This window comes from Harpegnathos saltator, unplaced genomic scaffold (genome assembly GCF_003227715.2).
Source record: "Harpegnathos saltator strain DR-91 unplaced genomic scaffold, Hsal_v8.6 scaffold694, whole genome shotgun sequence".
Taxonomy (NCBI): Eukaryota; Metazoa; Arthropoda; class Insecta; order Hymenoptera; family Formicidae; genus Harpegnathos; species Harpegnathos saltator.
This window is the reverse complement of record NW_020230531.1, coordinates 528,792-554,455: the sequence shown is the minus strand read 5'-3', so window position 1 is coordinate 554,455 and position 25,664 is coordinate 528,792. Positions and strand designations below refer to the sequence as shown.

Genomic DNA, 25,664 nt, shown 5'->3' with positions numbered 1-25,664 from the left:
TGTCAAACATGTCTTTTTCATACAATTCTGTCTCCGTAGCGGCATATAGTGTAAACTGTCCCAGTGTGCATATGTTAAATAAGTTCATGATTATTTTTCTCTAAAATAGAGGGAGAAAGAGAGAGAGAGAGAGAGAGAGAGAGAGAGAGAGAGAGAGAGAAAGAGAGAGAGAGAGAGAAAGAGAGAGAGAGAGAAAGAGAGAGAGAGAGAGAGAGAGAGAGAGAGAGTGAGAGAGAGAGAGAGAGAGGAGGGAGAGAGAGAGAGAGAGAGAGACAGTCACATTAATTAACAATAACTACAGTATGTTTATGAGAAAAAATGATACAAAGGTATTACTAACATGCGCTAAAAAAATCAATTTTAATCTAAATTCATCTCTACTGCAAAATATATAGAATAATAATAACTACTAAATCGTTTAATAATTTCATCTTCGTGTGCTTCCAAAAATCAGTCATTATCTTTTCCCTGTGCTCATTATATCCTGTGATATTTTGTTAATTATAAATTTTCGAACATAACAGAATGTACAATTGAGCTAACAATTTTTTTTATCGTCACATTTAAGTAGTCCTAAAGATCAGTAAAGCTATTGAATAGGACTGATTTAGAATCTAGAACATTATTCGACGAATTAATAACAGACATTCGCTCTCGGACTGTATACCATAAATTATAACACACTAATTATATACACGTGCAGAAAACTTACCGCCATGAATGAGGGTAAAGATAAATTGAATTTCTCGAATGTGGCGAGTTTGCAGTCCAAGTTATTTGCCATTATCAGCAATAAAAATGTACGTTTTACGGATGGTTCGTGCTGATACCATTTTTCGTGAAACGCTTTGTTCGTTATTTCGACGGCCTATATCACACAAAAATAGCAATGTTTATCTACTGGCATATTAGCATGTCCTTTCCTTTAGCAAGTAATACTCATAAAATTGTTTACCGCATCTAACAACTGTTGTACGCAAGAGCACAGTATATAGAGTTGCACTATTCCACCGCTCGCGTACATAATAATCAAAGATCCCTCTAACAGATTCGTCGACGGTACCTAAAGTTTCGTGAGTCAAATATAGATTATAAACAATAAACAAGAGGAATTTATACAGTAAAGTAAGAGTGTTACACCTTTGCCGTATCATATGTTAGCTATTTTCATTATGAGAAAATTTTTGTAATTTATACTAAAAATTATTACTCACTGCCAGAATCATTATACCAATAAAGCAGAATCGAAAAACACTGTTGATATATAAGAAATTAAAATTTAAAGACAGTAGTTCTTTTAGCATGGACATTACACTGAAATAGAGCCCAAAAGATATACACGTTGGAATCATATATTGTGCTAGAGGAAACTTTACCGCGAATAAAGACTGTATTTGTGTGACAGTTAAGGACAACAATCTATCTACATAATGTTATACATACCGCAATAAAATATTTCATATGTAACTTGCTTATAATTTATTAAGAATCAAAGCCTTCCAAAGGCGAAGAAATGCAGAAATTCTCAAAATTCTAATTTCTTCTCGGATTTTCAGCAAATGTACTCACCGAACGACAGCATTGTGATGTCGGCACATCGCTTTGATCTCGTTTTGCGCAGATAGATCAGTTGTCAAATAATTTTTATTGCCGAACGGATCGTTGCTACCATTCCGCAAAGTGTTATTTTGAAATATTATCGAGAGCTTCGACGCTATGTAACGATACTGTGCGGTTATTAGTAGCGTGAGATGTATTGTATAGCTGTCCGCGGCGACCTTCTTTGTGAATATGAATATGCTGCTGAACATGATGATGAGACTACCTATCACGAAAGAGCCAGTGGATATTGGTTCTTTACTGTAGGCGATTGGCATTCTGAAATCCACGTAAAAAAAAGAATTCTTCTCGAAGATCATTAAAAGCGGTGTACTGCTCCACAATATTATGGATATTACGCCGGCCGACCAATAAAACTTCAAGGGAACTTCCATCGACTTTAGGCTCGCCATTACTATACTTCGCATCATTTCATCGTCCAAGCGTAAAATTTCGTTCAATTTCTCGATTATTCGTTGCACTAGTCTTCTATGCATGTGGATTCGCACAACCACGAAGACCACCTCTAGGGTGATCGCGGCAGAGACCGAGCCGTCTTTCAGAGCTTTTGCTTTTGGTACGAGCATGCAACCGGGAATTAATATGATCATTTGTATCAACTCCAGTAGCCATATCAAGCTGCTGTAAATCTTCCAAAGTGTCGAAAACGATGATCCATCGATCCTCATCGGTAGCAGGTTCCCCGAGATCTTGTTCACCCGAACATTAAAAGGATTCGCACTTTCGAAGTCCATTTGGACAGCTCTTTTCTTTCCCTTTTTTTTACACTATGAGTTGTTTCGCAAAAGAAGAAGCAAGAGGGCAGAGACGGCACAAAACGTTTGTTTAAAACCTTGCATTTGCATTTAGCCCTTTTTCACGTACGCGGCCCCATCCTCGTGTTTGCTGCTGTCTGTTAATAAGGTGTACAGCATTTCCAACAGGGTGTACAATTACTCGTGGACTTTGAACGATTGATCGTGCTTCTCTCAAATACCCATTTCTTCTTTGTACCCTTCATTAATATATTATTTCACCATGCCAGACCCCGTATGACACGCCCTCCGCTTGCTTTGCGGCATTACTTGGGTGTAATTGCCGCGGTGACTCTTGTAATTTGTAACCGTTCTTGATTATATTCGTCAATATTATACAGTGGATTTCACAAAGGTTCTTTGTGTTGTATCAAGGAGGAACAAAACAGTTTAGGAGTAAATACCGCGAGAATAGACTACTATTTGTCATACAGCGTATTGCATTTGTTTTAAGGCGGAGGGCTGATACATCTCTGTAAAGCTGTTTGTAATTACTGACGAACAGCGAAAGGGCCATTATCTTATAGCGTATCGTTCGGTGTTCCAGTGCCTCAGAATCCATCAGAACTGCCGTATCTAATGCGCGTGTCATAGATGCAGTACAGCAACACGTGCTTGGACAAACTAATATTCGGTCTAAAGTGTCTTGGAACAGTATTATATTCTCGTTCCGAAGAGTCAAGGAACAATTGGACTTTCGTACATCATGAAATTCGTCTTATAGTGAGTGAACATTTATTTTTTCATTAAATCAATAATGTCAATCGAATTAACACTTACTACTTTGGATTTAATCATAAGAAAGCAATTTTCATATTATATTAATGTATTCGTATTAATGTAAAAAGAGAGGGGAACGAATTACAACAGGGAGTCCGGTTTTCCTATTAATAATTATTATCTATTGCGCTGAACATAATGACGATAAAGTAAAATCTAAAAACACCGTTCATGTAAATTAGACTAAAGATCAACAACAGTAATTTCTCCAGTGTGCAAATCATTCTAAAAAGCGTGCAATGCATATCGACAACTGTGCGGGTTATTTCGTTTGCTACAAAACATCTAAAAATAAAAATGGATTTAAGACAATCTGTAATGTATAAGATGTATATTGATGATAAAACATGTATATGTGCAATTTAAGCTGCAAAGTCGATGTTCATTTCAGAAGATTCCAACATTTTTTAAATAGATATCAGCTGTACACAATGTTTGGCTCGAAAGCTTCTTCGCGAAAATCTGAGAGAAAGAGAGAGAGAGAGAGAGAGAGAGAGAGAGAGAGAGAGAGAGAGAGAGAGAGAGAGAGGGAAAGGGAGAGGTAGTGATTAAAAACAACTATCGTATATTTATAAGAAAGAAATTATAAAAGGTAAAAAGGTACTGTTAACGTGTGCTAGCAAAATCAATTTTAATCGGAATTCATATCTATTGCAAAATATGTAGAATAATAATAACTTCTAAATCATTTAATAATTTTATCTTTTTATGTTTCGAAAAAACAGTCGTCATCTTTTTCCTGTGCCCATGATGTTCAGTAATGTTTTATTAGTTATAAATTTTCAAACATGGCAGGATATACAATTGAGCTAACAATTTTTCTATCGTCACTTTCAAATGGTCCTAAAGACCAGTAGAGCTATTGAATAGGACTGATTTAGAATCTAGAATGTTATTCAATAAATTAATAACAGACATTCCCTTCCGGACTTTATACTATAAATTATAACACACTAATCATATACACGTGCAGAAAACTTACCGCCATAAATGAGGGTAAAGATAAATTGAATTTCTCGAATGTGGCGAGTTTGCAGTCCAAGTTATTTGCCATTATCAGCAATAAAAACATACGTTTTACGGATGGTTCGTGCAGATACCATTTTTCGTGGAACGCTTTGTTCGTTATTTCGACGGCCTATATCACACAAAAATAGCAATGTTTATCTACTGGCATATTAGCATGTTCTTTCCTTTAGCAAGTAATACTCATAAAATTGTTTACCGCATCTAACAACTGTTGTACGCAAGAGCACAGTATATAGAGTTGCACTATTCCACCGCTCGCGTACATAATAATCAAAGATCCCTCTAACAGATTCGTCGACGGTACCTAAAGTTTCGTGAGTCAAATATAGATTATAAACAATAAACAAGAGGAATTTATACAGTAAAGTAAGAGCGTTACACCTTTGCCGCATCATATGTTAGCTATTTTCGTTATGAGAAAATTTTTGTAATTTATACTGAAAATTATTACTCACTGCCAGAATCATTATACCAATAAAGCAGAATCGAAAAACACTGTTGATATATAAGAAATTAAAATTTAAAGACAGTAGTTCTTTTAGCATGGACATTACACTGAAATAGAGCCCAAAAGATATACACATTGGAATCATATATTGTGCTAGAGGAAACTTTACCGCGTATAAAGACTGTATTTGTGTGACAATTAATAATTTGTGCGACAATAATCTATTTACATAATGTTACGCATATCACGATAAAATATTCCATACGTAACTTGCTGATAATTTATTAAGAATCAAAGCCTTCCAAGGCGAAGAAATGCAGAAATTCACAAAATTCTAATTTCTTCTCGGATTTTCAGCGAATGTACTTACCGAACGATAGTATTGTGATGTCGGCACACCGCTTTGATCTCCTTTTGCGCAGATAGATCGCTCGTTGAGTAGTTTTTATCGCCAATGGGATCGTTGCTATCACGTCGCGTAGTCTCATCTCGAAATATTACCGAGAGCTTCGACGCTATGTAACGATACTGTGCCGTTATAAGTAGTATGAGGTGTATCATGTAGCTGTCCACGGCGACCTTCTTTGTGAACATTAACACGCTGCTCGACATCACGATGAGACTACCTATCACGAAGGAGTCAGTGGATATTGGTTCTTTGCCATAGGCGACTGGCATTCTGTAATCCACGTAAGAAAAGGAATTTTTCTTGAAGATCATTAAAAGCGGTGTACCGCTCCACAGTACTATGGACATTACACCGGCCGACCAATAGAACTTCAACGGGATCTCCATCGATTTTAGACTCGCCGTTACGATATTTTGCATCATCTCATCGTCCAAGTACAGAATTTCGTTCACCCGTTGGATTATTCGTTGCACCAATCCTCTACGCATGTGGATTCGCGTAACCACAAAGAGCACTTCCAGAGTGACTGCGATAGCGACCACGCCGTCCTTCAGCGCTTTTCCTTTTGGTACAAGTATGCATCCGGGAAGTAATATCATCATTTCTGTCAACTCCAGTAGCCATATTAAGCTGCTGTAAATCTTCCAAAGTATCGGAAACGGTGATCCATCGATGGTCATCGGTAACAGGTTTCCCGAAATCTTGTTCACCAGGACATTGAAAGGATTCGCACTTTCGAAGTCCATTTGGACAGCTCTTTTCTTTCCTTTTTTTACACTGTGAGTCGTTTCGCAAAAAAAGGAGCAAGAGGGCAGAGACGGCACAAAGAGTTTGTTTAAAACTTTGCATTTGCATTTAGCCCTTTTTTCACGTACGCGGCTCCATCCTCGTGTTTGCTGCTGTCTGTTAATAAGGTCTACAGCATTTCCAACAGAGTGTACAATTACTCGTGAACTTTCAACGGTTAATCGTGCTTCTCTCAAATATCCATTTGTTCTTTGTACCCTTCATTAATATATTATTTTACCATGCCAGACCCCGTATGACACGCCCTCCGCTTGCTTTGCGGCATTACTTGGGTGTAATTGCCTCGGTGACTCTTGTAATTTGTAACCGTTCTTGATTATATTCGTCAATATTATACAGTGGATTTCACAAAGTCTTTGTGTTGTATCAAGGAGGAACAAAACAGTTTAGGAGTAAATACCGCGAGAATAGACTACTATTTGTCATACAGCGTATTGCATTTGTTTTGAGGCGTAGGGCCGATACATTCCTGTAAAGCTGTTTGTAATTACTGACGAACAGCGAATGGATAATTATCTTATAGCGCGTCGTTCGATGTTCCTCAGTGCCTCGGAATCCATCAGTACTGTCGTGTCTAATGCGCGCGTCACAGATGGAATACTGCACATGCGCTTGGACAAGCTAATATTTTTCTCAGTAAAGTGTCTTGAAACATATACAACATATAACATATAACAGTATTATAGTTTTGTTCCGTTGAGCCGAGGAACAATTGGACTTTCGTCTGTTACGAAATCCTTCTTAGAGTGAGTGAATATTTATCTTTTCGTTAAATCAACAATGTCAATTGAATTAACAACTACTACTATCGAACTTGATCATAATAAAAATAACGATACTTAGCACCGTGGAAAGTGATTTATGAATTTATAAATCTTTTATACATAACTTCTGTTTGGAGGATAGAAATAGCATGTATATTTGTTTAATATATATCTTGTCAATTTTTACAGAACTTTCAAAAACAACAGAGCGACGGAATACGATTGATTTAATATCTAAAAAGAACGTTGATATAATTCGGAGATAAGAGAGTGCGAATATGTAATTATATCGTTATAACGTATAAGCGATATATGATAAAGGGATACATGTAAAATCATCTTACCGTCATTAGCGAAGGTAAAGATAGATTGAACTTGCCGAACGTCGCTAGTTTGCATTCCATATTATTCGCCATTATCAAGAACATGAACGAACGTTTTATTGACGGGCCAAAACGGTACCAATCCTCGTGAAATGCTTCATCCGTCAGTGTTGTACTCTAAATTAAAGACGAGAGGACGAGATACGTGGAGATACGGAAACTCTTGATTCTAATTTGGAATTTAATACATTTGCAGCAGTGCAACCGTTTCTTTCGCTGCGGACGCGATACATATAGTAATTTACTTGCAATAGTTCAATGTAAAGGAGTATTTTACATTTGGGTTCTTGCCGTGAGTTTATGACGACTTGAGAATTATTTGTCCACTTTCTATTACAACAATTATAGGATATGCGTTACATAAAACTTACAGCGTCTAATAGTTGCTGTACACGCGAACACAGCGTGTAGAGCTGCACCATTGCGCCGGATGTATACACGAGGATCAAAAATCCTATTAAAACAGTCTGCGATGGTATCTAAAGTTTGATGAAAATATGTCGCTTATATTCAGTGCTGTATTCAGTGATAAATCGCGACAATTCGCGTGATTGCATCTCACATTCATTGTGTTCGAATCGTTTACGCAATTTATTTTCTAAAAGTAGTTTAGAACTGGCGCAAAATATCGGGACTGATTATTACGCGTGAGCAATGATTTTAATGCTGCCAAATCCATTGTTGGTGATATTTGTTCTTTCTTCCAAAACATAATACTTAACGTAAAAAAAAAAAGAAAGGGAAAAGAATTGTAACAATCAGTCTTGATGTTCCCTATTAATAATTATTACCTACTGTGCTGAACATAACGGCGATAAAGCAAAATCGAAAAACGCTGTTCACATAAATTAGACTGAAGATCAACGATAGCAATTTCTTCAACATAAACATCATTCTGGAAAGAAAAGGCGATACATATCAATAAATTTCTCATATATTTCGCACTACGTAGCTTATATTTAAAGTCGTCTTAAGCTCATCTTCAGACGCTGTGCGGGCCGTTTCATTGGCTACGAAGCTGAATCTGAAAATGAATTCAAGACGATTCGAAGTATATAAGATGTATAAAATATGTATATAGGTGCAATATAAGCTACAAAATCAATGTTCAAGAACATTCCAAAATTTTTAACGTGAAATTAAGTATCATCAGTACCCAATACAAAGTTCAAAGATCGTAAGCTTTTTCACGAAAATTTGCCAACACTTACTGAACGACGGCGTTGTGACGTCTACACAGCATCCTCATCTCCCTTCTCGCCCAATGATTCATCTTGCAACAAAATTCGTCGTCTCGTTCAAGATTTCCCCCGCGGAAAATCTCGGCGAGCTTGATCGCGATGTATCGATACTGCGCCGTCATCAGCAACACCAGGTGTATCATGTACACGTCCACGCTTACTTTCTTCGTGCAATTGTAAACAGTGCCGATGAGCACCACAAGGCTTCCCATGAGGAACGTGCTGGTGGAGAATGGTTGTCTTGAGAAGGCGACCGGCATGCTGTAGTCCTCGTAGGTAAAGACATTTTTCTTGAAGACCACCGCGATCGCTGTACCGTTCCAAAAGACTATCGCGAACACGGCGGTCGCCCAGTAGAACTTGAGCGGCCGGCTTGTAGGTCTCAGGGTACCCTGGACGATGTTCTTCATGATGTCATCGTCGGCGCCCAATATGTCATTTAGTTTATCGATCAGTCGCACCACTAGGTGTCTGTACATGTGAATCCGCGCAATAATGAAGAATAGCTCGGCGGAGACCGCGATAGTGGTGGTGCTGTCTATCAGAGCCTTCTCCGCCGGCACGTGCATCATCCCGAGGAACAGAGCAGCCAACTGGACCAGTTGAAGTAACCACACGAGTGCACCGTACATCCTCCAGGTCGCCGGGAACAACTCGTTGCCGACGGCCATCGGCAATATATTGCCCGAGATCGCGTTCAGCCGGACGTTTAGTGGATTTACGTTTTTAAAGTCCATGCTTTCTATAAAATGTAGTCGGATGTAATTGCCATTATTTGCGTAGCTCGGTACTTTAGTACAAAGAGAATTTGCGTGTGCGCCAACGCACACGTATTAATCTACCTCTCTGTTTTATGTTCTCGTCGTCATGCTTCTTCTCCTGCACGCAGAATCAAGCGGGTGACTTCCGCATTACTATTTGAAATTAGCTCACGTCCTTAGAAGTCGTCTTCGTTGATTTATTATTCCCATTGAACTCTTCGCGCCTTATTAATAATATACGTTTCCTGGAGACCCCGTCGACTCCGTCGATCTCGAACTTGTAATTGTTGCTGTGGTATTTTTTGAAATTCAAGTACTGCCGGCGATGTGCGCGTACTTTTATGTGGATGGGGTAACTCGAGAAAGATCCTACGCGATCCTTCATCGAAGGGGACACGGAGAAATTTTTAAACAAACGTCGCGGTACTCTGAAAAATGCTCGATTGAAGCTCTTGCATTCCATCCCACGAGCTTCCTTGCAATTACACCTGCGCTACGAAGTGGCTATTATCTTATGGAGCTCCACGTCCACGGTCATGAAAACCCGTAGAAGTCGCAGTAACGGACATTGTACGTTAATAGCTCGATCACCGTTAAACACGAAACTGGGTCAAATCGATGTCGACATATCGTAGACGTTGCATTCCGATAAATGGCACTGTTATTATCGTGAAATCTATGGGAACTGGCCGTCGAATGTATTGTCGAATTTACCGCTAATATACCTGGCAGATACAGAAGATGATTGCAGAATCAGAATCAAAATCGTATGGATACACGATAAAAAATGCGAAAGACAACAGCTACGCCGATAAAGCTGCAATGACAGCATTTTTGACACTCGAAATACGTCATTGATTTTTGCTTGTTATTTGTCGTGTGATAAGGGACGAAACAAGATACAAGAACATATTGTAAATTCTACGTCCCACATCGTCTTGTAAATATGGTCGAAATATATTTATTTTATTTTTATTTTCGACCATATTTAAATTTTATTATTTTATTATTCTTCAATTTTATCGCCAATAAATTCCCTACGTACTGCACTAATATCACTATTATACTAACTTTCAATCACTTATTCCAATCATATCGTATATCGTAACTTACTGGCGTTCGTACTGAAACAAAGTTGCGAGTGTTATAAAAATGAAATTTTACATAGTGATCATTAATTCCTATATTCAGTCTTAATAATAAGAATAATATTTACCGTATGAAAAATGTGCGTAACACGCATTCCTTACGTACTCTGTATTGTTTAATTAGTTTTTAAAAGCAAAAGAGCTATTGAATACGACTGATTTAGGATCTAGAATGCGCAAATTCGAAAATTTAAGTATATATCTTTGAGTGTAAATAAGCTATGATAAATACATGAAGTAAAAATAAAGCATAAAATCTCACCGCCATAAACGAAGGCAGAGACAGATTAAACTTTTCAAATCGCGACAATCTGCATTCTAAATTATTAGCCATTATCAGCATAACAAATATACGTTTTATGAACGTATCGTGTTTGTACCACTCCTCGTGGAAGGTTTTGTCTGTTATTTCGATACTCTGCATTAGATAGAAAATAACAGTACATTTCGAACGAGTAACGTAAATATGCTATTTGATGACGAGCATGTGCAAATATGCTTTTAAATGGAGTTGAATCCGAAATGAAGTCATGTATGGATCACAGGATGCTTACCGCATCTAATAACTGTTGTACGCAATAACACAATAAATAGAGTTGCACAACTCCACCACAGGCGTACAAGATAACCCCGGAGCCCTCCACAAAATCCATGGACGATACCTGAAGATTTACGAAGACACATCGAACATACACATATAATCGATAACACTGACAGTGCACGATACAATATAAAGACGATCACGCTTGTCGTCTACCGTTGAAAATCGCTTAAAAGATATCTATATTAAAGAATATAATTAATGTTAACAAAATAATTTTACTCACTACTAATATCATGAAAGCGATGCAGCAAAAACGAAAAACATTGTTTATGTATATTAAACTGAAGTTTAGCGATAGCAACTGTTTCAATATAAGCGTTACGCTGAAACAGATTGCACGATGTATATATATTTCAAGATAAAGCCAAATAAATGAATATCTCATTAGATTATTAATTACTATCAAGTTGAGGCAAAAAAACCTCTTTACTTGATCACTGTAGCATGTTTCTTATATAATTTGTTTATAATTTGTCATATTAAGAAAGAGAGAGAGAGAGAGAGAGAGAGAGAGAGAGAGAGAGAGAGAGAGAGAGAGATTGAATTTTTTCCAGAAAAAGATTTCCCAAACAATGTATATCATCAAGGATTAGTAGAAACTGCACTTACTAAAGCATGGTGTTGTGATGTCGGCACAATGATTTGACCTGCTCTTTTACGTATCGATCTATCTCAAAGTAACGTTCTTTTTCGACAGGTCCATTGAGATTATTCTCCGGACTTCTGTCTCTTATCACCAGCGACAACTTTAATGAGATGTATCGATACTGTGCCGTCACTAATAGTACTAAATTTATCATGTAGGTGTCCACGGCAATTTTCTTAGTGAAAATATACGCGCTGCTGATCGACACGATGAGACTTCCCACCACGAAGACTCCAGTGGAGAAGGGCTCTGTGCCGAAAGCGACCGGCATCTTGTAATCTAGGTAAACGAAGAGATCCTTTTGAAAGATCAACGCATACGGTGGACTACACCACAAGATTATGGACACTACGCCGGCCAACCAGCAGAACTTGAGGGGTTTATCCATTGACTTGATGGTCGTTCTTACGGTGTTCCGCATCAGCTCATCGTCCAAGAGCATGATGTCGTTCAGCCTATTGATCAACCTTTCTATCAGTCCTTTGCACAAGTGCAGTCGTATAACTATGAAGAACACCTCAAGCGTGATCGCGATACCAATCATGCCGTCTTTCAGAGCGTTCTGCATTGGCACTTGGAAGCAGCCGGGGATTAATATGCTCATTTGAATGATTTCCATAATCCATATCACGATAGCATATACCTGCCAATATATAGGAAACGACGACCCGTCAGCGGTCACCGGCAGCAGGTTGCCCGAGACCTTGTTCAATCGAACATTGAGAGGATTCACGCTTTGGAAGTTCATCGACATCGCTTTTCTTTGCTGCGCTGAATGCGTTCTGCGAAAGAGGACGCGTGACGAATGTATGATCGAATTGGTAAATTATTATAATAAGTCGAGAGAACTCGATTTTACTCCGCTTGTCGTTTTTACGCTATTTACACATTTAACGTGAATCGTAATTTTATGAGTCAATTTATTGGAATTCTATTGGTGTTCCTAAAATATGTTCAGAACGCCTGTAACTATTTTGTAATTACACCTTTTAGATTTTAAGCTGATATTCTCCGGTCCAAGTAGTCCAAGCGAAAATATTCCATCAGTTACTGTTCCGGAGAACACGAACTCCTCTGCGTGAAGTAAACAGTCAATTCCTAGCGCGAAGGGTGACTGTGAACGAAAACTTTATATTTGTATAATATTTATCTTTATCTGACATACGCATTCTATCAAATCCTGCGTTCGTCCTATTGACAGGAACATACTTTCACCAAGCTCGCGGACCTTGACTGGTTATAATTATTTCCATATGGGCGTATACTTCTTCGCTGATGCGTTAACCCATTCATTTTGCTGCAATTATCAGTACATGTCTAACAGTACATTTCTCACAGTTGTATCGTTCGTTGCATTTAGCATGGAGACGAGTGCAATTACAAAGCTCGTTATAATTAGTATCAGCTATAAGGAGGTCATTATCTTATAGCACGCCGTTCGGTCGAGCCGCAGTGTCTAACGTTGCTTGCTAACGCACATCATGGTTAGAATTTCACAGTACGCTTCGACGCTCCGATGTCACTCTATAAACATATTTTGAAGCAATTTTCTGCGTGCAAATTCACGACGCGAATTATACGTAAATTGTACATTGCAGGATCGTGCTTTAAGTGAGTGATCTTACTGTATCTTCGAAGAGGATGTTTGATTGGTCTTTTCGCGTGTATATCTCACATGCTACTATTTATACTTTGTATATAATTGTTGTTAAAATGTTTTATTTATCAGAAATCGGAATTCTCCCCTCTACGTTGGAGAGTATCATTATTGTGATTATATTTTGTAAATTTTACAGCGTGATAAACTATATTCATCTGATTATTTAATTTCATTAATAGTTTGAAGTATGTGCTGGTGTAGCTAGGTGACTAAAACGATTAAACAAGACGGTACGTGTACTTCTCCCTAATCTATTTTTATCTCACTCTCAGAAAAAGAAGAGCAATCGAGTACGAATTATTCAGAACCTGGAACGACACTTGAGAATTTGAGGATCAAAGGTACTTAATACGTAAATATACAGAGTATCAATATTGACATGTGAATAAATATTGCAAATCCAAAAGATATCTTTTTGTGACTAAGTCTTACCGTCATAAACGAAGGAAGAGACAGATTAAATTTTTCCAATGCCGCAAGTTTGCATTCTAAATTATTCGCCGCTATTATCGATAAGAACGTATGCTTCAACGACGGCTCGAATTGATACCATTTTTCGTGGAATGCCTCGTCTGTCACTTCTATACTCTAAATTTTACATGGAACGATTTTTAATCGAAGCGGAATTGTTTTCGTAATTGAATGAAGTTATAATGATCACATTATTTTCAAAGTTACAGAGGGACAGTCTTTTTTTCGCTTATTATTAATATATCTGACATGTAATTTAACATGTCGTTAAGAGAGTCGAATATTGCGGCGTTTACGAAAAATTTTGCCACGTTCGAAAATGTGAGAAATAAAATAATGCTGTAATGAAGTGTACCGCGTCTAATAATTGATGCGCGCATAAGCATAAAATGTAGAACTGCACCAGTCCGCCGCACATGTACGTAAAGATCATTAGTGCCTCCAGCGGAGCGGATGATACCTAAAAATACAGTTCTAACTTAAGACTATATCGAAAACGAATCTATCCGATTAATATCCGATATCCAATAAGCATTTCAGATAATATATATATATAGAATCTCATATATCGGCAATTTACCTGGACGATCTAAAATGAGTTTTCAGAGTGCTATTATACGAGTGAATTATTACTCACCGCTATCATCAGCATGATACCGTTAAAGCAGAAGCGGAAAACATTATTCAAATATATCAAACTCAAATTCACAGACAGCAGTTTCTTCAACAGCGGCGTCATGCTGAAAATAAGTGTGCAATCATGATTCCACTATCATAGATTGAGAAGAGGATGAGTTTAAGGGAAAAGTATCCGTGAAAATGTCCGAATACGTCAAATCAAACGACGAACCGGCAAATTGTTCGATTTAAAGAAAGACTTACTGAACTATAGCGTTGTGATGTTGACACAATATTCGCATTTCTGTTTCTAGCCACGTATTCGCATCAGAGTAACTTTTTCGAAACTCCTCGCGTTGATTTCGCGAAATATTCTTTCGAAATATCGTCGCGAGCCTCATCGCCACGTAACGATATTGAGCTGTCATTAGCAGTATGAGATTGATTGTGTATACATCTAGGGCGACTTTTCTCATAAAAATATACACACTAGTGACGGACACGACCAAGTTCCCCACTAGAAAGACGTTCATCGAAAACGGTTGCCTGGAGAAGGCTACCGGCACTCTGTAGTCCTCGTAATAGAAGTAGTTCCTCTTCAAGATCGGCACGAACGACATGCAGCACCATACTGTGACGGACAGAGACCCAGCTATCCAGTAGAACTTCAATGGCGCCTGCATCGGTCTCACAGTCGATCTCACGATGCTCTCCATAGTCTGGTCCGATACGCTCAAGATGTCGTTAAGCTGCCGGATCAGTCGTTTCACGAGATTTCTACGCGAGTGTATCCGTATGAACAGGAAGAACGCCTCCACACTGATCACCACCCCGACCGTCATGTCCTGCAAAATCTTTTCCTTTGACACGTACATGACCGCCGGAATTATCGCGCTGACCTGTACCACCTCGACCACCCACACCACGGCGCTGTATATCCTCCACGCTGTAGGAAACAGCAGGTCGTCGCCGGTCATCGGCAACAGATTGCCCGACAGCTTGTTTAGTCGAGCATTCAAAGGGTTCACGTTCTGGAAGTTCATGTTTGCGAGGACGCTCTTGCGCTAAAAACTCGACTTCTCCTTCTCGAATTAACTTCTTCCCCGAGTTGGAGGAAAATTCAAGCAACTGAATTTAACGATTTTGTGTATTAAACGGTCGCGTGACTCGAGCCTTTCAGCCTTTCAGCCCTCTTCTTAGCCTAAAAGAATACATGGGAGGCTTTTGTTGAAATTAGAAAGCCGTTCGCGATCAATCAATCTAACTGCTTATTATTTTCCTCAAGTTCTCCTACCTCTACTTCATTTTCTAATATAATATGCATTCGCGTGGGGGACGGACGGTGATATTTCGCTCCCCTCTTGCTCTAATTACTAGTGTTTGTTCTGCGATCGTCGCACGACCCTACAGCAAGCGCAATGATAATCAAACAATGTAGCGTGTGTACGAAAAGTCTTATGAAGGAATTTTCGTGTGATCTTGAATGCAACCTATGTGTGTGTGTGTGTGTGTGTGTTTCTGTTTACAGCGGGAACGGACGCGACTATAAGTTTCGCCTATAAGCAACACTTATCTTATGGTTCTCCTTTTCTGCTTGGTTGCAGGGTCGGGCAGATTCAATGGAAGTTGCAGCACTTGACTATATTCTCACTTTGAGAAGAGAAACGACGACAAGTTGATCGCGACAAGTTCAATCAGAATCGTACGTGCCAATATTATTTCATAAAGTGTCTCGAAAATATTTATTCACAAATCTATGGCAATGGAGTAAGTATCTTATAAGCATGTGTGTAAGAGAGACGTGTAAAATTGGTGATAACATTTTTATCGATTGGTTATTTCGTGGATTTCAAATCATGGATTTCAACTTGTGTGTATTATGAACCTCTTAAAAATATTACATTAATAAATTCGACGAAAACGCAGACCACCTTTCTTGCGACATTATGCAAATTAGGCATATTTGAGCGTCACGTTTTAAAATTGTATCTCTTAACTCTCTTTACCTCTTATAATTATTTATCATTAGATATATACATACACGACACAATTATTAATTACATGTTATCATTGATTGATGAAATATGGTCCAGTAGTCTTGTATCCGTCATATTTGAGACTCGTGTCTCTTGTCGTATTTAATTCGCTCTTAGAAACAAAAGTGCGATCGAATATGATTGATTCATGATCTAAAAGCATCGTTAGATTGAAATATTTTAATAATTTGGCAGGAAGGATTCCAAAAACTGCTAAACGATATCGCAATGTGAAACAACGGAGATATCGATTATGTATATCGATGTGTTTTACCGTCATGAAAGATGGCAAGGATAGATTGAACTTTTCAATCGCCGCAATTTTACATTCCAAATTATTGGTCATTATCAGCAACAGGAATATACGTTTTATCGATGAACCATACTGATACCAGTTTTCGTTAAATGCTGTATCTGTTATTTCCGTACTCTAAATTTGACATACATGATATATATGATAATAATTTAAAGTATATTCAATCTCTTTTTTATATCAATATATTTCTGGTGTTTTTGAGAAAAGAAATCCAAAGGTAATACGAAGAATCTTACCGCATCCGACAGTGTTTGTACGGAGAAACATAACAAGAAGAATTGCATTGCTGAACCGAATGCGAAAAGTAAAACGGATATTCCTTCCGATAAATTCATCGATGGTACCTGAAAATGTATGAGAACGTGTCGCTTGTCAGAGCTAAAGGAAAGAAATGTAAAAATTTCGCATCTTTCTCTTTGTAGAAAGTTACACTAAACCTTTCGATATTAATTAAAATGTTTCGCTAGAATAATTAGCGTTAACAATCGGTACTCACTGTACTCATCAGGATACTTATAAAGCAGAAGCGAAAGACACTGTTTACATACAGTAAACTGAAGTTCACAGACAGCAGTTTCTTTAACATAATCGATATGCTGCAACACAGCGCCAAAAATATGTTCGTAGAATGTACCGTATAAAAAAAGAAAACATATACCGTAGAAAATACGAACGACGCGTTCGGGAGTTATGTAAGACTTGAAAGTCGCTGCACTATTTTTTAATTCCATTTGAAATTAATCGAATCAGCCGGATTTTGTTTTGTTGATCCGATTGACCGAAAGCAAATCTCTTCCCGCTGTTTAATATCTGTTTTTATGTCTCAAGTGCCATTTGTATTACTTAATATCGATTCCGAACCGTGATCGCACTGTGCTTACCGTAAAACCGTGTTATGATGCTGACACAACGCCCTCAGTTCTCTTTTCGTCCGCCAATCCGCCTTCAAATGAAATCTTTTGTCGCACAATCCATCCACGCGATTGTCTCCCTGCAAATCTCGGAATAACAGCGTTAGTTTCCTCCCTATGTATCGATACTGCACGGTCAATATCAGCACTATATGCATCATGTACACGTCCACGCCGAACTTCTTCAGGAACAGGAACACACTGCCGATTGTCATGACGACGCTGGACGCGATTAGCACGCCACGCGAGAACGGCTCGCTGGTGAATGCCGCCGGTAGATTGTAATCCACGTAAAAGAAGGCACCCTTATCGAAGGCTATCGTAACCGGCTGTACAGTCCATATGGTGATGGTCGTCACGCTTACCAGACAGTACACCGTAAACATTTTCGTTATCGGACTCAGGGTCGACCTCACGAGGTCCTTCATTGTCTCGTCCGCTTCGCGCAGGATGCTGTCCAGCGTGTCGACCACTCGGCTCAACAGCTTCCTGCGTGCGTAAAGCCGTGAAAGCATGAAGGATGCTTCCATCAGGACCACGACGCACACGGTGCCATCGTTCAGAGCTTTCTCTCGCGGCACTAGAATGAGCCCGAAGACGAGGGCGACCGTGTGAATCAGTTCGATCAGCCAAATGACGACGTTGTGCACGCGCCAGCTTAGCGGAAATTTCGAGTCGCTGTCTTCTATCGGTAGCAGATTGCCCGACAGCAGGTTCACTCGGTTGTTCAAAGAATTCGCGTTCCTGAAATTCATACTGACGACGCGCGGTTCAACTCGCGTTGCACAGAAAATTGAGCTCGGTGAGCGGTGAGCTTTTAAACACGGTCGAGGCTTCGACTGTGTACTCGTGTGCTTGTATCAATTTCGGATTCTCGCAGAATGAGCCTGTCTTCGTGAACGTTGCTTCTTGCTACAAGCGGAAGTGAAGCGGCTTCTCTATGATTAGGGGCTTTTAGTCAATTTCTTATGATTGGGCACTTTTAGACAATTTCTAGTTTGATGATTCGCCGTTTCCCTTCCCGACTCACATTAATACATCCACGTTTGTTCTCTGTGATCAAGTATACCAAAGAACAAAGTATGCGTCTGAGTGGGCTGTAATTCTGAAAACTAAGACCGTGTTAATAAGTATGTTGCGATATTTATGATAATTCACAAAACGCAGCGCGTATTTATGCTTTCTATTTAGTTTATCGAGGGGACAGATGCGATCGTCAGCTCTTTATCAGTAATTAGATCTATGCTATGTGAGGCGATAATTATCTTATAGCGCACCGTTGAACAACGTAGAGCCGCGAAATGCGGAGCCGCAGTATTCCAACGGGAAGGTAAATATTTCGGTAGTTTGCAAAATTCAAAAGAAGAGCCATAAGTTTCTCATCTTAATAAGATCTTGATATCCTTTGATCTTCGACACCTTCGACGTCGACGAGAAAGATGATCTTTATTATATGCAAAACTTTGTATATGTTATATACATTAGGGCCGATGATGTGACTCCAGAATTCTCAGTGTCAACACAGAACAGACAGTGTCAACCTAGAACATCTTATCGACTAATGCAGTCGACGAATGCATGAACGCACGACCGCGCAAATTTGCCATAATAAATTGCACATCTCACGTCTTCTGCGAAAACGATGTAACAAGTGACATCGTGCAGCCGTAACACACGCGCGTACACATGCGCGCGTTGCAAACGCGCCGGATAAGAACCCTAAAAGTTCTCGCTCGACTGCAACAGTCTGACTAGTATGACACTGAGTATACTCGAGACTACACTCGAAGTAAACGAAGACGTCCCGGAATATCCCTCCAGGCGATGGTACACCTTCCTATCGCCGAGATCCTGAACGGGTCTGTAAGTGGAGTTCAGAGCGTACTCGCCGGACATGACGCGTTTAAACACCTTCACCTGTGCGCAGATACGAGCGACTTAAATCGTGGAAAGAAAACTTTTACGAAAAAGAAGCTGAATTGTATTTCCTCTTTGCTTATAAGACAAGCAACGTTTTTCTAGAATTAACGAGAAAGCTTTGTCGATATTTGTCTATATTTGTCCCCCCACCTGAGATTCCGACACCGTGAGTCTTTCGGTCATGACGAACCATATGACGGACTCTTGACATCCCGGAGTGGTCAAGGATCCCTGATAACGGTAATACGTCGTGTGGTCCTTCGGCAACAACAGATAGGGTATCAGTTCCTTTTTTATTGAAATCATGGTCTTTCCCACCCAGTGCGACACCATGTTCGTTGCCTTCAGGATCACTGACAGGTCCGGGTTCTCTTCGTTGCTCAACTACAACGGAGATAACTATAACGTCAACGTCGTTTGTTTCAACGTGGGACGACACGCTCGCATGAGTGTTAACGCGACTCCCACCTCGAACAACACGGCGATCACCACGACACCGTTCTCGTGTTCCGCGGCTACGCTGAAATTCGCGTACTGATTATCGTAATGCACGAAATGCAATTCCAGCGGGTGACGAAAACCGTCCACGGTGTGCTCAGCACTCCAGTGAAAATGCATCTGCTGCAGGACATATACCGACGGCAGGCTGCCGCCGCTCAGGTGAACCGGCACTCCGTCCAAGTCAATTTGCACTGTTTTGTTTGTACGCGATTCGTTAGAAAAATACTTTTGTCGTTCTTGAGGAGAAAACATTATATCGAAGTATATTATATATCTGTAGGTGATTTCAAGATAAATATTCATTCGTCAAAAATATCCGTTCGAATAAATGATCAACGCGGTTTCTTTTTTCTTTCTTGTAATTTTTCCTTCAGGAAATATCCCGAGGAAACGAATCTCTGCGATCTCGAGCGTCGGTTGTGAATCGATCCTACAGTCGAAAATTATTTCGTTCAAATATAACCCGAAACTAAGCAGGGCTTACCGGAATGGCCGGTGTTGGTTATCCAGCCGGAAAACGCGAAGTCGTACCGGTCGAATTTCAGTGCACCGAGATCAAGTCTTATAGCATCTTCCGTTACAATATCGATCGGCGACTGCTTTTTTCCTGTCGTGCATATTCCGGGCCAGTTTTTTGGTCCTGTGAAATTGTTTCAGAAATTCGCTAATCCGATTGCGAGTAGAGCAATCTTACAAAGTGGTGACAAATAAATGTACCGCTACTGTTAGATCTTGCAAGTTGTTGACAGAAAAAGGTACTGTCTTATTTATGATAATTTTGCGATGTTCAATATTCTCTTTCTTTCTTTTCTTAGAGAGGACGTCAAATATCTCGCCCTTTGAATCGCAACTTTGAATTTCCTGCCTACGTGTAAGATACAGATTCTTTGCCATTTTTTGTGTTATACCTTTGATATTTTGGCGAGCTTTCGCAAATTTGTTTAAGCCAACATTTTCCAACGGGATCAGATATTCGTATGTACGATGACCAAACAACGCGGTTATTTAAACCGCGATAAAGATTCTTTTGTTTCGCCGATATATACCGACTCTGCTCTCTAAATACCTTCAACTGTCAGTCAAGGCCGAGGTTATTAGATCGCTAATGGCCTCGCGTGTAAGTTTCATACAAGCTCGTTGAAGAGAATGTACTTATCGCTTATCACGAGTGAAGTATCCAGCTTGAAATCGAGAGCGAGACTGTGCGAACAGTCTTATCCGCTTTGTTATCTATCGACACTCGTATCTTTTGACTTGCAAAAATATCTATCGGGGGGAAAAGTATCGTCATTAAGCGGAAATAATTACGAATTACACGTTTCCGATAAAGTCCCTTTCCTGTGTGTGTTGTCTTAAGTATGTTTACTTATGTGCGTATTAACTCTATCGTTAATTATCGCAATTATCATATTTACCCAAGTATCCCCAGTATCCCCAGTCACTCGCTTTCGATATCTGTAGCCCTGCAAATGAAACACGCACATATAATGTTTATTGTTCGTATGTTGCGCAAGGTAAAAAACATGCGATTATTATTATTCTGAGCCGTTACGCGAACACCTCTATGCGGCTTACCCACTTGACCCACTTGACCCATTTACACGTGACACGACACCGTTAGGCGCGAAAATTCGTCTGCGCGATATTTCGCGGACATCACGCGCGCTGCGTCGCCGACCGGTGTCGTCCACCACGTCCTTGCGGTATTAATTTGACGAGAACTTGCACGAACGGCCAATAAAATAATTACTTCCACGCCAGCGTGCGCTCGCGCTCGCGCTCGCGCTCGCGAGCACGTTCGGTCGGCTCTCTCCAGTGGGCTCGATCAGTAATTGAACGCGCGCGACAGGAAACAGAATTGACCTCATTGACCGCGCGCGTCCCAGCGAATTCGCGTTCACACTTGTTTCCAATTCCGTAGCGCGATCTTGCGAGGAAAAGCCCTGCTGTCGCTTCCCGCGCCCTCGTCGTCGCTGTTGTCGTCGCCGTCGACAACTGGATCATAATCGGTGGATAAACGTCGCGGCGCTTTCTGTATCAGCGTGCCGCAACAACGGCCGAATTGCTCAAATGACACGCAGATTTTAACGAGCATAATGCACACTTCCGCTACAGGGACAGCGAGCGACAGCGGCTGATCTCTGATCGACACGCGGATTTCGTCCGTGCTTGAGGAGGATACTTCAGATCGTAATGAATAGATCTCGGCGTGTCGTGCACTCTCTCATGGTATGTGAGGGAAGGATCGAGCATCAAGGAGAGAAGAAAGATGAAAGGGGAGAAGAAGATGAGGGAGAGTCCGAGCTCTTTTCGTATTTTACTACGAGTTGCTTTTGCTTTTGTTTAACAGATACCGTTGTATTACAATAGGGAAAGAGAGGGAGGGAGACAGACAGACAGACAGAGAGAGAGAGAGAGAGGGGGAGAGAGAGAGAGAGAGAGAGAGCAGATTGAAAAAAAATGGAACAATTCACTGATCGGAATGTCATACATATGTATGTACACATTTGCACTTTGTTCTCGCGTGCTTGAATAGGCAAACGAGAAAAGAAAGGAACAGAAAATGAAAGCCCACGAAATACGCGCGTGAGAAAATGAACGAAATGGAAGCGGCGCGAGTTTAGACAAATAAAAGTGCGTGCAGCCCGAGAGATCGTAGCGGGAAGGCCGGTACGCCGGGGATCGCCGAGGAGAGAGCGCGAAATTTCTGTTTCTGCTCGGAATTCGGCGATTATTCAAATAAATTACTACGGAGCGAACGTACCTCCATAAATTGCGGGAGCAGGTGGGAAAGGAGCAAAACCGCACTACTCACGTGACTCGGCGCAAACCGGCACTAAGCGCACTCTCAACTCAAATTTTCGACGACTCGCACAAATCAGCGCGATAATCGCGACCGATCAAACGGAGACTCGGGTGCGTCTCGCGTTTCTTAAACAATTTCCCGTATGGATCGAAGCCTGTGTGAGGATTTTCTTTTCTTCACCTTTGCACCGACTTTGTTCTCGTGCGAACGACTCGACGGGCAAAGAGACTGTACGGTAATCGCGGCGGCAATGAGCTATCAACCGAGTGAAGCACACGAAGAGTCCTTACCTAGAAGAGCGAAGCAAATCAAGCGGAGGAGTTGCATCGCGGGGAGCCACCTAGGAAGGGACGATTGCGATGGATGACACACGAGCGCGATGACGACGGGCATGCGACTGGTGAATCCCGACGTAAATCTAACCGAATAACCCCGAGTGATTACACGAGGAACTATCGCGCGAGATTTAACGTGCACGCATCGCAGCGTGGCAGGACGCCGCATCGTTGCGATAGCGTAACGAGATAGCGGAGAAGGTCCGCTCCGGCCGGGTCCGTACTGGTCACTACGGTTGATCGGCTTATCGGCACCGGAGCGATTGAGAAATAACACTTTCTTGACATCCATGCTTAATTTATCCGTGTATGAACACACATTGATAAGAGAGTCGAGAAGAATGTTTATTTGCAAACGTGTTGCATCATGTCGTCGCTGAACGTTGCCCGCGCGAACTGGGACGACGACACTGAACGCTTGAAGTTGAATTTCCAATTTTAAATATAGATTCGTGCTTTGCGTATTGTTTGGTCGTTTATTGGTCGATCGTGCGAAACTTTCGTGAGTAAACGCAGCTGTAGTTATTGTTACACTCGCCCAAAAAATAAATAATTGTGTCATTTCCGCAGGAACTTTCCTGTACGAGCTATATTCGTGCAAACAAAAGAAATTTACGACACAATGCGAGCTCTATGTCGTACATTCTTATTATTCCACAAATATTTTGAAATAAGATATATCGAAAAATGAAAAGTCTAAAATAAATGAAGTTTTTGTCACATTCTCAGAAAAATCAAATTTTCTGAAAATTAATTTTTTTGAATGAATTTCATAATACGCGAGAAAGAAACGCAAGAGATCTGTCACTGACACGGAAAAATTTAACACAGAAAATTCCAGAAAATTCCAGAGAATATCAACATGCCGGAATTTCAAGAATTTAACTGACGGAAAATGTGGAAAAGTGAAAGTCCTGAAGGAGGACGGCAACGACCCGATTAAAAAGAAGCCTGAGTATTATGGAGGAATATCGAGGTGCACTTTACCTGTGCAAAGCAACGTTAATGTAGCCAGCAGCGAGATATCTAAACCAAATTTCACACGTGATACGCATGGTGTCATTTTATCGAGATGCAACTTGAACGACGATCGCCGTCCGACTGACCATGCCGACATGGCAAATTTCTCGAGGAGACGCTGAGGACGTAACCAACCCCCGGACCCCAGCGAAACTGCACTCTCGATCAATCGATCTGAGAGGCGTGCTTCCCCGATCGACATCGACGACATCCGCCGACTCGCCGATCCGAGTCCACGCTCGAGCGAATTTGATATTCTTTTGACAAAAACTGATACAAAGTGATAGAAAGAAATAAAGAACTTTCGCGAAAATTATATACTTTTGAAATGGGGAGGATCTTCACTTGTCCTCCCCTCAAACTCTCCGTTCCGTTCCGTTTCTTCGCTCGGATTCACAATGTTCGACGAAAAGACTCGATCATGATAACATTATGTAACGAATGATCCGAAGTAATCGAACGTGAAATGTTGGAACGCTTGGAACACCAAACGTCGGGGTGTCTCTCGAACGCGTGGCTCGGGAACGTTCGAATTACCAAGGAGTTCAGATATTTTTAGAGGTCTACGGGCTTACGGGCGAAATGCTTCTCGTGGACACATTCGTGTCCTGCTTCTCGTCATGCTTAATGGATCAGAAGCAATATGCATCATGCATCATCGTGATCATATATTAGGGCTCTTCAAAATCCGAAGCTACAATGTTCCTCTCTTTCGTCGTTGAGTAAATCCTCTGAGCATACGGTCTTCGTGAAAAGAGCGAAGAGCAAATCCTAACGACTGAGAAGATCTGAGAGACTTTCACGTTTAAATTTTTGCACTCCAATGGAATCGGGTTTGCCACAATTTATGCCAAGAGTTCCTTATTATTGTTTTGGCCAAGTCCGTGTCTTGAGTGCGCCAAAATGCATATTTCCATGAAGTATCTCGTTTATCTTCGGAGAACAAACACATGGCATCTCTTCACACAAGCGACGATCACCTCGCGAGTGTCAGCGTTAAAGTTTATTCTAACGAAATTTCCATAAGTCCATGTAAGCTGGCACTCGCGTTAATATCAAAGCGAAAGCAAAAGCATGTCGGTACGCGGGGAACAATATTAAATTTACGTCTAGTTACCGTATATGTAACTTCGTAAAAAGAAAGTCAATTTGACAAAGGGGAACTCTCCCCCATTCACGATGCTGATTTGAATGCTGGTAACGATGACACATCGCATTAAAGCTGTACTCACACACACACACACACACACACACACACAATCCTGCTTTGCAATGCTCTCATAACGCCGGTCTTATTATAACCCTTTGTGAGGTATTTCCGTTTGTGATTAAAGAACCTTTTCATCGGCATCGCAGTGCGGAATGTTATTTGGCAACGTTACCGCCGTATGTAACTATTTCAAGTCCAACACAAATGCGTGCGTTCTCACGAATTCAGCCAGCTAACGTTCGTAGACGTTTCGGTAAAAATAGTAAAATTCATGGAGTCCATTTACGATTAACCGTTTCGTAGCGAAGCTATTCTTTCACCGAACGATCGTCGTCGTTGTCGTCGTCGACGAAAAAGAGAGAGAGAGAGAGAGAGAGAGAGAGAGAGAGAGAGAGAGAGAGAGAGAGAGGCGTAAGCCGCGTCCGG

General features: G+C 40.5%; 7 protein-coding genes and 1 long non-coding RNA gene across 14 annotated transcripts in view; 1 reads left to right on the top strand and 7 right to left on the bottom strand.

Moving 5' to 3' along the window:
* LOC112590016 (uncharacterized) overlaps positions 1-25,664 on the top strand; it is a 32,550-nt gene that overhangs the window by 382 nt on the left and 6,504 nt on the right. The window contains exons 1-2 of one of the 3 annotated variants that reach the window (XR_003113929.1): positions 2,767-3,137; positions 15,788-15,950. This is a non-coding gene — a long non-coding RNA (uncharacterized LOC112590016). Of the gene's footprint in view, positions 1-2,766; positions 3,138-6,981; positions 7,010-15,787; positions 15,951-25,664 lie in introns of those variants that run through there. The other 2 variants (XR_003113930.1, XR_003113931.1) reach the window with 2 other exon arrangements.
* LOC105190821 (putative odorant receptor 92a) lies at positions 286-2,562 on the bottom strand. The gene is made up of 5 exons (XM_011153775.3): positions 1,570-2,562; positions 1,215-1,314; positions 956-1,063; positions 713-868; positions 286-614 (listed from the first exon to the last, which is right to left on the bottom strand). The coding sequence occupies exons 1-5, from the start codon at positions 2,352-2,354 to the stop codon at positions 564-566; spliced, it is 1,200 nt and encodes a 399-aa protein (XP_011152077.1). The 5' UTR covers positions 2,355-2,562; the 3' UTR covers positions 286-563.
* Positions 3,928-6,641, bottom strand: LOC112590015 (uncharacterized). The gene is made up of 5 exons (XM_025305338.1): positions 5,042-6,641; positions 4,679-4,778; positions 4,420-4,527; positions 4,177-4,332; positions 3,928-4,078 (listed from the first exon to the last, which is right to left on the bottom strand). Exons 1-5 carry the CDS (start codon positions 5,824-5,826, stop codon positions 4,028-4,030), a joined length of 1,200 nt encoding a protein of 399 aa, XP_025161123.1. The 5' UTR covers positions 5,827-6,641; the 3' UTR covers positions 3,928-4,027.
* On the bottom strand, positions 6,633-10,296 carry LOC109504568 (uncharacterized). 2 transcript variants are annotated; one of them, XM_019844911.2, is made up of 6 exons: positions 10,253-10,296; positions 9,118-10,160; positions 8,246-9,017; positions 7,830-7,929; positions 7,406-7,513; positions 6,830-7,151 (listed from the first exon to the last, which is right to left on the bottom strand). In XM_019844911.2, exons 3-6 carry the CDS (start codon positions 9,010-9,012, stop codon positions 6,987-6,989), a joined length of 1,140 nt encoding a protein of 379 aa, XP_019700470.1. In that variant the 5' UTR covers positions 9,013-9,017; positions 9,118-10,160; positions 10,253-10,296; the 3' UTR covers positions 6,830-6,986. The 2 variants fall into 2 exon arrangements, with proteins under 2 accessions (XP_019700469.1, XP_019700470.1); XM_019844910.2 differs by lacking the exons at positions 9,118-10,160; positions 10,253-10,296 and having other exon boundaries at positions 6,633-6,885; positions 6,996-7,151; positions 8,246-9,111.
* LOC109504567 (uncharacterized) lies at positions 10,668-12,782 on the bottom strand. The gene is made up of 5 exons (XM_025305337.1): positions 12,644-12,782; positions 12,421-12,548; positions 11,398-12,216; positions 11,012-11,111; positions 10,668-10,846 (listed from the first exon to the last, which is right to left on the bottom strand). Exons 1-5 carry the CDS (start codon positions 12,725-12,727, stop codon positions 10,724-10,726), a joined length of 1,254 nt encoding a protein of 417 aa, XP_025161122.1. The 5' UTR covers positions 12,728-12,782; the 3' UTR covers positions 10,668-10,723.
* LOC105190823 (uncharacterized) lies at positions 13,344-15,250 on the bottom strand. 2 transcript variants are annotated; one of them, XM_019844907.2, is made up of 5 exons: positions 14,448-15,250; positions 14,203-14,305; positions 13,921-14,025; positions 13,527-13,682; positions 13,344-13,402 (listed from the first exon to the last, which is right to left on the bottom strand). In XM_019844907.2, exons 1-5 carry the CDS (start codon positions 15,224-15,226, stop codon positions 13,352-13,354), a joined length of 1,194 nt encoding a protein of 397 aa, XP_019700466.1. In that variant the 5' UTR covers positions 15,227-15,250; the 3' UTR covers positions 13,344-13,351. The 2 variants fall into 2 exon arrangements, with proteins under 2 accessions (XP_019700466.1, XP_019700465.1); XM_019844906.2 differs by having other exon boundaries at positions 13,356-13,682.
* Positions 15,435-18,632, bottom strand: LOC105190824 (odorant receptor 67c-like). Of its 2 annotated transcripts, XM_019844904.2 has the most exons (5): positions 17,417-18,632; positions 17,032-17,131; positions 16,772-16,879; positions 16,494-16,649; positions 16,252-16,372 (listed from the first exon to the last, which is right to left on the bottom strand). In XM_019844904.2, exons 1-5 carry the CDS (start codon positions 18,199-18,201, stop codon positions 16,322-16,324), a joined length of 1,200 nt encoding a protein of 399 aa, XP_019700463.1. In that variant the 5' UTR covers positions 18,202-18,632; the 3' UTR covers positions 16,252-16,321. The 2 variants fall into 2 exon arrangements, with proteins under 2 accessions (XP_011152081.2, XP_019700463.1); XM_011153779.3 differs by having other exon boundaries at positions 15,435-16,649.
* LOC105190781 (Carbonic anhydrase 7) lies at positions 18,874-23,124 on the bottom strand. Of its 2 annotated transcripts, none has more exons than XM_011153703.3 (6): positions 22,964-23,124; positions 21,283-21,330; positions 20,352-20,507; positions 19,835-20,058; positions 19,517-19,750; positions 18,874-19,363 (listed from the first exon to the last, which is right to left on the bottom strand). In XM_011153703.3, exons 1-6 carry the CDS (start codon positions 23,064-23,066, stop codon positions 19,166-19,168), a joined length of 963 nt encoding a protein of 320 aa, XP_011152005.3. In that variant the 5' UTR covers positions 23,067-23,124; the 3' UTR covers positions 18,874-19,165. The 2 variants fall into 2 exon arrangements, with proteins under 2 accessions (XP_011152005.3, XP_019700473.1); XM_019844914.2 differs by lacking the exon at positions 22,964-23,124 and adding an exon at positions 21,443-21,479.

Excerpts from the sequence above, each read along its gene's own strand:
- LOC105190821 (XM_011153775.3), bottom strand. The coding sequence starts at position 2,354 with ATGGACTTCGAAAGTGCGAATCCTTTTAATGTTCGGGTGAACAAGATC. Across the intron at positions 869-955 it reads TACAACAGTTGTTAGATGCG|GCCGTCGAAATAACGAACAA; the intron begins GTAAACAATTTT and ends TGTGTGATATAG. Across the intron at positions 615-712 it reads CTTTACCCTCATTCATGGCG|ATTCTAAATCAGTCCTATTC; the intron begins GTAAGTTTTCTG and ends ATAATGTTCTAG.
- LOC112590015 (XM_025305338.1), bottom strand. The coding sequence starts at position 5,826 with ATGGACTTCGAAAGTGCGAATCCTTTCAATGTCCTGGTGAACAAGATT. Across the intron at positions 4,779-5,041 it reads CATCACAATACTATCGTTCG|TGTAATGTCCATGCTAAAAG; the intron begins GTAAGTACATTC and ends GCTCTATTTCAG. Across the intron at positions 4,079-4,176 it reads CTTTACCCTCATTTATGGCG|ATTCTAAATCAGTCCTATTC; the intron begins GTAAGTTTTCTG and ends ATAACATTCTAG.
- LOC109504568 (XM_019844910.2), bottom strand. The coding sequence starts at position 9,012 with ATGGACTTTAAAAACGTAAATCCACTAAACGTCCGGCTGAACGCGATC. Across the intron at positions 7,930-8,245 it reads CGTCACAACGCCGTCGTTCA|AATGATGTTTATGTTGAAGA; the intron begins GTAAGTGTTGGC and ends TTTTCTTTCCAG. Across the intron at positions 6,886-6,995 it reads CTTTACCTTCGCTAATGACG|ATATTAAATCAATCGTATTC; the intron begins GTAAGATGATTT and ends CGTTCTTTTTAG.
- LOC109504567 (XM_025305337.1), bottom strand. The coding sequence starts at position 12,727 with ATGAATGGGTTAACGCATCAGCGAAGAAGTATACGCCCATATGGAAAT. Across the intron at positions 12,549-12,643 it reads GGTCCGCGAGCTTGGTGAAA|TCACCCTTCGCGCTAGGAAT; the intron begins GTATGTTCCTGT and ends TTTCGTTCACAG. Across the intron at positions 12,217-12,420 it reads ATCAGCTTAAAATCTAAAAG|AACGCATTCAGCGCAGCAAA; the intron begins GTGTAATTACAA and ends CCTCTTTCGCAG.
- LOC105190823 (XM_019844906.2), bottom strand. The coding sequence starts at position 15,226 with ATGAACTTCCAGAACGTGAACCCTTTGAATGCTCGACTAAACAAGCTG. Across the intron at positions 14,306-14,447 it reads CATCACAACGCTATAGTTCA|CATGACGCCGCTGTTGAAGA; the intron begins GTAAGTCTTTCT and ends ACTTATTTTCAG. Across the intron at positions 14,026-14,202 it reads GTATCATGCTGATGATAGCG|GTATCATCCGCTCCGCTGGA; the intron begins GTGAGTAATAAT and ends CTGTATTTTTAG.
- LOC105190824 (XM_011153779.3), bottom strand. The coding sequence starts at position 18,201 with ATGAATTTCAGGAACGCGAATTCTTTGAACAACCGAGTGAACCTGCTG. Across the intron at positions 17,132-17,416 it reads CATCATAACACGGTTTTACG|CATATCGATTATGTTAAAGA; the intron begins GTAAGCACAGTG and ends GCTGTGTTGCAG. Across the intron at positions 16,880-17,031 it reads TAAGTATCCTGATGAGTACA|GTACCATCGATGAATTTATC; the intron begins GTGAGTACCGAT and ends ATACATTTTCAG.
- LOC105190781 (XM_011153703.3), bottom strand. The coding sequence starts at position 23,066 with ATGCCCGTCGTCATCGCGCTCGTGTGTCATCCATCGCAATCGTCCCTT. Across the intron at positions 21,331-22,963 it reads GATTTGCTTCGCTCTTCTAG|GGCTACAGATATCGAAAGCG; the intron begins GTAAGGACTCTT and ends TTTCATTTGCAG. Across the intron at positions 19,751-19,834 it reads TGATCGCCGTGTTGTTCGAG|TTGAGCAACGAAGAGAACCC; the intron begins GTGGGAGTCGCG and ends TCTCCGTTGTAG.